General features: G+C 45.6%; 2 protein-coding genes across 2 annotated transcripts; one reads left to right on the forward strand and one right to left on the reverse strand.

The window, feature by feature from the left end:
* Positions 1-702, forward strand: LOC131281689 (anaphase-promoting complex subunit 15). The gene is made up of 3 exons (XM_058311037.1): positions 1-196; positions 266-359; positions 443-702. The coding sequence occupies exons 1-3, from the start codon at positions 77-79 to the stop codon at positions 589-591; spliced, it is 363 nt and encodes a 120-aa protein (XP_058167020.1). The 5' UTR covers positions 1-76; the 3' UTR covers positions 592-702.
* Positions 703-1,581: 879 nt separating this feature from the next.
* Positions 1,582-7,697, reverse strand: LOC131282377 (RNA-binding protein 1). Its single transcript, XM_058311818.1, has 4 exons — positions 7,569-7,697; positions 7,078-7,341; positions 6,921-7,010; positions 1,582-2,464 (listed from the first exon to the last, which is right to left on the reverse strand). Exons 2-4 carry the CDS (start codon positions 7,284-7,286, stop codon positions 2,365-2,367), a joined length of 399 nt encoding a protein of 132 aa, XP_058167801.1. The 5' UTR covers positions 7,287-7,341; positions 7,569-7,697; the 3' UTR covers positions 1,582-2,364.
* Positions 7,698-9,363: the final 1,666 nt, after the last annotated feature.

Below are 9,363 nucleotides of genomic sequence, written 5' to 3' on the forward strand. Positions count from 1 at the left end.
AAAGCGGAACAAAGTGGTTTAGCAAAGAAACCCGTGCCGGCTATTTTTTTTCAAAGTTAACGCACAAGAACTAGTGATGATTCCCTTCTTCCCTCCTTTGCAGCCATCGTCGGCATACGATTTTTGGTTTTCCGTCGAAGAGTCATACGATGACGATGCGGAAGTGAACACGATGGAAACGGAGCATCAGGACTGGGTAAGGATGTGATAAGTTTGGAGTTCGGAAACACAATAAAACAAAATACTTCCTTCCCTGTCGATGTAGCTCAACCGAATAACTCTCATCGGAAGCGATTTGACGCCCATCGGTAAAAACCTTGTCGAACACATGGAAAATATGGATACCGAAGACGAGGACGGTAAGGGAATCCGAGTAGACTTCCGTGGCGGACGGCAATAGTTAACCGTAATATCTTCTACTTCTTTCGTTGCAACCGAGCAGCCAACGATGAAAGTGATGATTCGGATAACTCGGACGAGGACGATGACGACATGGATGATATCAACACCAACCGCGATACGCTTCCGGATCGGATCCCCGGTGTGCAGGGCTACATCGAGGACGAACTGCAAGCTAACGTAACGTTGTAGAAACATGTTCTGAAGACTAAACCAAAGGCTTCCCGGCTTTGTTGTGCTTTGAGCGGGAACCATACGTTTAAAGGAAAGGACAGTTCGGAGGAGAAAGCTGTAGGTTGTACGTTTTATAGGTAAATTTAACTGCTTGCCGTTAAGATTGAGATTCGGAAAAGCGTGTTTAAGGAACAGTACTATTTTTGTGTGCCCTTAGCAATTTCAACTCCATTCACCAATGTTCCCATTTAACCGTTGTAGTCCTTCAATACATTCAACACGTTAAAAAAGCGCATGGTAAAAAATTGAACTAAGGATAATTTGAGCGATCTTTTCTTTAAAATTGACTCCATATTGGTTGCATGTACCATGCTCAGGGGAAACCAAGTTAAAAGGACAAACGCCTGTTCGCAAACAATACATTAGTTAACATGAATGCTAACAGTGATAGAAAAAACAAAACTTGGTTCGAACGAACCGTTTCATAAATATATGTAGAAGAAACCTTTTCAAAATTAAAGCTAAATTTACAGAGTCGTGGAAGACCTACATTTTCAACGTATAAACCTCCTTGTGGAAGAACGGAAACTTAATCCTTAAGAGCTTTGTGATATCGTAGTGTACGCGGAACGTGGGGAGGGGACTGCTTCAACAAAAATCGACCAGCTTGTTCATTCTTTTGTACTTCGCGTACCGTCTATTTATCATCAAGTATCATTACGTTAAGGTACTACAGCTAAATAAGTTTTTTACGTTTTGTTTCGTTTCTGCTCCTCCAAGTAAAAAAAAAAAAAGGATAATAAAGGAGTGTGGTGTTAATGCATCACGAATTCGACTGGTAAACTGAAAACTAGTTCCGGAGTTTCGCACACACGCACACGCACAACACACTAACACGCTACTCGAACTGCGCCATTGTTGTTGGTTTGTGTCCGTCCTGCAGAGGACACACAACACCGTGAAGAAATACTTATCAAGTGCCGCGAAGAAAGTGTGTTACAAGTTCGCGCCATCGACTTACGATACGATTACGGATGACACTGTCCATGTAGAGAATTTACTGCGTTCCGCAAGAAAACTTGGATGTCCCGAGGGGAGGAGGGTGGTTGGCGGTAGGTGATTTCGAGAAGAATGGTGGACAAACTTTTAAAAGAAAAAAAAATGCTCTTCCCCCTACTTTGGGGAATTCAGTTCCAATAATTAAAAAGAAAACCTTTTCCTACACCTTTGCTTCGCCACTTTCACACACTACCGCGCCTGGTGAAAGTTCACAATCCTACCGATCCTGCCGATCCTTGGGGAGGTAAAAATTGTTCACTAACCATAAACGCAGCGCGATCGGCACCGGGCAAGAGAAGCCCCATCGATTACTGCAGAGGGACACTAAATACTATGTCAACTACATCCTGGCGAGTTCGCATGCTGCCCTTCTAACTCACTTTTTAATCCACGACTACACTTTTCTTGCCTGCCTTGCTACACACTACGTGGAGTTGCCTTTGTATGGTCAAATGTTGATCGGTACTAAGCTTATCCTTCCTTCCATCCCCCTCCTGATAATCCTCCGCCTGTTCGCTAATTCTGTTATGCAATGAAGAAAAGTTGCGAGTAAAGAAAAAATATACATATATATAGATGAAAGACAACGTACGAATGGTTCTTCTTGTCCAACCGTTACGCATGTCAATATGCTCCACACTTTTCCTTCCTACCCTGCTTACTTGTATACCGCCTTGGTCACCTACAATTCCACCCGCTCTCTCCCCCCGCGGCATACACACACTTTACGCCTTAGCGGCGATCGCGGGATCCACTGCGGCTTCGGCGATCGCGATCACGTTCACGGCTCATGCTGCGGCTGCGCGACCTGGAGCGACGGGGCGATCGGGATCTACGTTGGAGAGAAGAAGAGAAATGAAGAGGACGGTGGACACGGGACGAATTCGTTTGGATGAGGTTGGAGTTGGCGTAGGATACGGGGGAGAGGGAGAAAAGGGAGATTTGGAAGACGAAATAAGATTATTCTCGGTGGCAAACAAAATGCGTTCGCAGCGTTTGTTTTTTTTTTTTTTTTGAGGATATGTCGTAGCAGCGTGGTCAGTGATAGTGACCCCCTTTTTTCCTAACTTATCATAAACTAGTACTATTTCCGATTAACTCTAGGAAAGGCGAACTAATTTAGTTGCAGCAAATTAATTGAATATCAATGAGTAATAAAAGTCAATCGGTCTACGCTAAACGAAAGAAACAATCTACTCTCACAAACCGCTCGATGCACATTCATCATCGGCTGCAACGGTTTCAGTCTTGCGCCATTGTGCACCCCACACACACACACCTCCCCGCCCCATTCGGCACTGGAGAAAGTCGGGAAGACGATGGGACGAATTGTTCAGTTCGATGATTTCGTTCTTGTTCATGTTTGCTGAAGAAGCCAAACGGTTGTGTGCGCTGGGTTTTTGCTATGATGATGCCCGGTGTGTTCGTTTGGTTGACCGCAAGCAGCAGCCAAATAGTAGCTTTCAGCGAGAAGCCATTGGATTGCTTCTGCACGATACGATTTTCACGACAGGTGAATTAAGTAAGGATTACAAGCAGGAGATGGGAATCAATATTCCATCCACGCACAAACAATCGTTCAGTAAAGTACCACACAACTGAGAAACCACGTTCACGCACACGCACAGCCTTCATTCTATCGGGTTGTTGATTTTTTAATTACTAATTTTATCGCCCATTTATCAGTAGCAGGTCCTTGTCGGAATTCAAAAGGACAACCGTTGTGTTGTTGGGTAGCGATTTGTCTAGAGATGCTTGTCATGGGGTCGTGTTCTGTTGGATCTGTACCTTTGGCAGATGAATTTAAAATAAAAATGATGCAGAGAGTTGAGAAAGGATAACAAAACACACGAGCTAAACAGGAGCATAGTAGAACAGAACAGCAGGATAACTACAAGACAGCAAATAGTAAGCACAGGGATACAACAAATGAAATAGGATTTACTAAACAAAGGGAAAACATTAAATAGAATGAATAGCTAATACGAATAAACAAGGTTTGATAAAGAAAAGAGAGATGAAGAGAGAGAGCTCCTGGAATTGTCGCACAGGTCGCAAATGCAATGATTAAATCCAAAAGATTAAATAATGTCTTAAAAAAAATTTATAAACAAAAAAATAATACGTACACATCCTACCTTTTCCGGAAACGGAAGGGATGAGAAGAGAAGAAAGCGAGCGCACGCGGGGGGCGTTGTGGAGCATTTTAGATGGTGGATGTGGTGGTGGTGGTGGTAGTAGTTGTGGTGTTGTTGTTCGTGGTGAAGGAAGCTTGTTATTGTTTCGTACGGAAATTGTCCCACAAAAAAGCTTCCTCGCGCTGGAGTTTTGCAGAACCGGCACACACAAACGAAGAGGAAGAAGAAGTGGGTCGCTCGGGGTAGTTGCTCGTGCGTTGCTCTGTCGGTGAACCCTCATCAACCCGCTCCATTCCGGGTCAGGATGATGACCGGCCGAAGCGCGATGATGGAGAAGTAGGAAGAGCGTTTTTTCATCCGTGTGCGCATACGCAAGCTACGCACAACAGGCAGTTGGAGAAGATGAAGCAAGAGGTGTGTTCTCGAGTGTTGCTTTTATAGATGGCCTATCGGATGTGAGTGATCTTGATGGTGGCGTTGGAGTTTGTAGAAGGTAACGCGATGAAGGATGAAGGATGAAGATCAATACACACTAGGTAGTGGTGGTCAGTGATGACGATGATGATGTCGACGGGAAGAAATAGATATTGCAGACGAAGGGATCGGTCTATTTCTGCTGAGGAGCTGATTTTACGAGACCCTGAAGATACATCATTATTTACGCACAAGGATGAGAGCATGAGGAGCAACCGGTTGTGGTTGATAAGCTTTAACTTACAGTTGCGCGTCGTTTGTAGGTTTGTTGCAAGGCTAGCGGCGAGGCGCTTGACTCCGCTGCTGGCGCGCGGTTGGGAAGGAGAATGAAACGTGTGCCAAAACAAAGGCGAGGCGCTCCGAAGATTGCCCAAAGAAGTTGTTAATCCCCCGGGGTTTTGTGGTCGCGGTCGGGAAGCCCCGTCATCATGTTCAGGTTGACGAAGCCGATGTTAGCCACCGGTGCCAATCCCGAGACGAAAAGGTTTGGTAGCGGAAGAAGCGATAGTAGTAGTAGTAGTCTCGGAAGAAATAGATGGTGGCTAGTTTACTTAGCTGGCGTTACAACCCGCTGAGCGGTGGTCATGGGTGGACGGTGAAGTTCCAACGGCTGCGTTTAGGTAGATTGGGAAGTCCCTTTTCGCGATGGTAGTAGTGGTGGTGGTGGTTGTAGTGGTAGTAGTAGAAGTAGTAGCAGTGGTAGCAGAAGGTTGCAGTAGTGGAAATAGTTGAAGGTACAGTAGCGGTAGAGGTGGTATGTAGTCGGTTGATGAGTAAAGTTGGCGGTGCAAGGTCAGCCTAAGATGATGAGCTAATAATGTGTTCGGGTTGCTAGCACCTGCTTTAACAGGGGAGGGGAGACACGGCGTCTAAAGTTTTGCACATCAACATATGCTACACACAGGCCGAATTATGCTAAAGAACTCAAGGATCTCGCTGGGAAAGAGATACAAAGAAAAAGAAAAGAAAAAAAAACAGAGAAATCGAAACGCCCAGAGAAGGGGAGGAAAAATGGAGGAAGAAGCAGCGGTAGCTTCAGCTTCCTTCCTCTCCTTCTCTGAAGTGTGTTCGTTCTAGTTGGTTCCAAGGGAGGCTCTCCAAGGGTTGGGTGGTTGCGGTAGTAGCAGCAGCAGCATCAACAACAGCAGCAGCAGCAGCAGCAGCAGCTGGGCGGATGTGTGTAGAATTGATCGTGTGCCAAAGTCTTTTTGGACGTGTGTACACTAGCAGTCGTCGGCTACCGGTGGATCGTGAAGAAAGTGCTGCTTCGAACGCCATCAGCGTCGGACACAGCACATCATCGGATGACGAACTCGCAGCATGGCGATGGTTGGCACGGCGATGATACGCAAGGCCAGTACGAAACATGGACCAACGAACGGGTGTGTCCTGTCCTCGGCTCTACACGCCACGGCAGAGGCTTGTTGAGGCCACATGCAGGCAGGCCGATAGTGGCGGAGGAGATGGTGGAGTGGTCCTGGTCGAAGCGTGACGCCTCTCTCAAGTTGGAACCAACGGAAATGTCCACGGAAGAAGCGGTGGATGACACCCGGTGAGACGCGCTGAGTCGTTGCTGATGCTGCTGGCGCGGCCGCTGCTACTCGGCTGGCTGGCAGAGTAGTGTTGTGGAGGAAGATGATGGAGTAGATGGAGTTGGAGTCGAAGTCGGAGTAGTAGTAGTAGTAGTAGTAGTAGTAGAAGAGGAAGACGAAGCAAACTGCAGAGCTCGGGGCCGCCGAATCGGATGGCCGCTGCCGTTGCTGAAGCCCGTCGCAAGAGGAAGCGCAGTGCTGCTGTCCGTGCTGTCGGGGGCGCTTGCCAGGGTAGAGAAGGTAGAAGCACCCGCGCACGCACGTGGACGCCGAAGGACGAACAACCGAGTCTAGAGTAGACCTGCAGGCGCCGCCGGGCACTCGGGCTCGTAGCAGAAGTGGTGGTGGTTGTGGTGGAAGTAGTAGTGGCTGTATTTTTGGTGGTGGTGGTGGTAGTTGTGATGGTGGTGGTAAAATTGGTGGAATTGATGGTGGTGGTGGTGGTGGTTGCGGTAGTAGACTTAACACTAGTAGCGCTACTAGCAAAATTTGAACAAGATGATGTTCTGTGGCGGAAGACGCTGTCGTGGAGTATCATAGTAGAGTTTGCCCTGAAATTTGTTTGATCAACCATTGGTTAGATTGTTTGCTTTGACGTTGGCGTACGAATTATCAGGACTGGCCGTTCCGAGTTTAACTGGCAATGTGTATGCCAACAACAGAGTACAAACGACTTCGCCTATAGAGCATCTGAGATAATCGTTTAAGGTCTTTTGAAATCGAAACGAACCCTTCTCATTTTCTAATAAGTTAAAATTCACATAGCCCGAAAGAAAACCACCAGCTGTTTGTTTTGTTGGCGCAGTCAAACGCTTCCAGAGACTATCTCAAGCACACGCAAAACTCAAAACAAAATAAATATTAATAGATGGACGTGCTGTATCGTCTCGAAAAACATATAGCCACACGCACACACATACGCATTCCGTAGAATTGTATTCTCCGGCAGTGCACTTAAGTAATCTCTAAATTTATCTTTAGTATCGACAATCTGCTAATTGCTATGGCAACATACGTTTTCGTTAAAGGAGGTTAAAAATGGTTGGCTTCTATATCCGTCGTCACCTTGATTTCGTGGACTTACCTGTAGGAGCGGCGAGGTCTGCGGGTACGTTCGTCCCGTCGCGATCTACCGGACGACATCTCAACGCGGATACGCGTGCCACAGCACCGTCTACAAAGGGATCAGGGATTTCATCAGGAGCTTGTCTAAAACTTTCCTTCCCACACGCAACACTTACGTTCCATCAAGCGAACGAACCGCATCTTCGGCATCACGTTTATCCTCAAATTCTACAAAGGCGAATCCGGGTGGATTGCGAGCGACCCAAACATTCCGCAATGGGCCGTATTTGCCAAACGCGCTTTCGATCTCGTGCTTCGACGCAGACGAGCCCAGGTTACCTACGTAAACCTTGCACTGCAGGTCCCACTCACGATAACGAGACATTTTATCCAGTTTGATGAATTTTACTTTGACTACTGCTGGCCGCGAATAGGGAAGGCTACAAAGAAGCGGACAATCGTTTGATTAACGTACCTAGCAAGCAAACAGTGATCGTTGAGTCGTAATTTGTTAACGCGACATTAATTTTTTTTAACTTTTCACTATTTTCTTCACTTCGAAATCAAAGATGGCCGCCTTGCCTTGTTCCGACCAATTTGTCGTCAGCACATTTTAAAACCAGTTTTCTTCCCTCTGTGGTTTGAAAAAACAGAAAATAACACTCACCGTAGATAAAACCTGCGCTAATTTACACGATTTTGATAAATTAGTCAAGAATAGTTGCCCAGGAACAGCCTAATTTTGGTCAAAACGCAGACGAGTATTTGATGCGTACTTTTACGTTTTAAGATTTTCCTGTCGAGTGAAGGAACTGGAGGTGGGAAACCCTAGGTTGCACCTAGTCGGTTCCGATGAATTCAGTGGAACGGAATTAGTTATTTGAAATATACTTGCTCACACAGAACGGAAACCGTTGAAATAAATTAAATTCCAAATTATTTAATATTTTTAATAAAACAAGTAAAATGGCTTAAATTGTAATCTGAAACTCAAGGAAAATGTTTAAGGTACCAATCAATCGATTATTTTTGGCATGATAGATGTAATAAATTTCTTTGGCTGGACCTTGATGGTGATGAAATCAAAAGACAGGTTATATTACTACTTTTCAAAGAAGGGTTTTCTTAAGGAGACCTTTAAAATTAAGATTGAGAGATACTGTATATGAAGCACCAACAATTTTATAAAACACTCGAGATAAGTTCTACCATATAAAGTTTTCTCCGTTTCCTCAAACTCTCTTGTCGTCACAATTCGATTTTTTTTTTGTCCCGTGATAAAGTTCAGAAAAAGCTTAAGCGTCTTATTATTGTGGCAAATTATTACTGCTTATGTTTATTGATACGCAATGCTTGTATAGCAAATTTATGCTTAACCATATCTAACATAAACGTACTAGCCTTAGCCAAAAGCTTAAGCGTATCCAAACTGACTCATTCCGCACTAAATAGTGCACCGGCTGAGGCTGCTTTTATTTTTAAAGTTGAAGCGAGATTTCACTTGACCTATCCCAACGTAAAATTAGGAATCGTAGATCAATTCTGTTGAGCTCAGAAGCCTCGGTTCCCGCAGAGTGTCAAGGCAGAAGATCGTTTGCGGCGGTTTGAGTTGGGCGCTTCGTAAACACCAGAAAGAATATCAGGGAAAGGAGATGTGGGGTAAGGGAAAAGAGGGAGATGCATTTCGGGATGGTGATCTGCCTTCCGAATTTGTCCTGTACGCAACCGTCAACATGCTTTATTCATTTCGCTTCTACCCCCTGGGCGGCGAGTGGTCACGCGGCATGCTGATTTAAATCTTGGGGCAAATGGTCCGTCGGAAAATCTTCCCAAAGTAGCATCATACCTTAACCTACCACAATCAGCGGGACGTTCGGGTGCGTTGAAACGACACAGTGCCAAAGGGACAAACGGGCGAACGAAACTCTGGGTAACTATTTTGGTGTTCCCGGCCCCATGCTAATGGGCCGTGCAGTGAAAGGGGAAAGACAAACCGGGTTCGACCGGGAAGATGTAGGTTTGCCTGCTTTGCCCCATTTCGACCAGCGTTTTGCTGTCGGATGCCAGCGCTCGTTGCCTATTTTTAGCCTTCGATGCGTCTGGCTCGCCAAACAGACGGTTCCCGGTCCCGCTTCCAAAGGGATTACACGTTCGTCTTGGAACCGGGAAAGGCGGCAGATGCCATAGAACTAGATGCCGGGATGCTCGGATTTGTTGGCGATAAGTGACGCAACATGGGATCGTCATCTCGTTCGCCATTATCGCCCGGTTAGATCGGTTGGGATGGATGCCTTCTAGCATTTCCCAGCGTTATCAAACTTAGTTATCAACAGTTATAGAAAACAAAATACTCCTAGGTTTTAATATAGTACCTTTTGCGTTGCTTATTGCGTTACGCATATCAAAGAGACTTAATACCATTTTCGAATTTTTCATTTTGCCAAATCGAATTTCAACAAATT

The sequence above is a fragment of the Anopheles ziemanni genome, chromosome 2 (assembly GCF_943734765.1).
Source record: "Anopheles ziemanni chromosome 2, idAnoZiCoDA_A2_x.2, whole genome shotgun sequence".
Taxonomy (NCBI): domain Eukaryota; kingdom Metazoa; phylum Arthropoda; class Insecta; order Diptera; family Culicidae; genus Anopheles; species Anopheles ziemanni.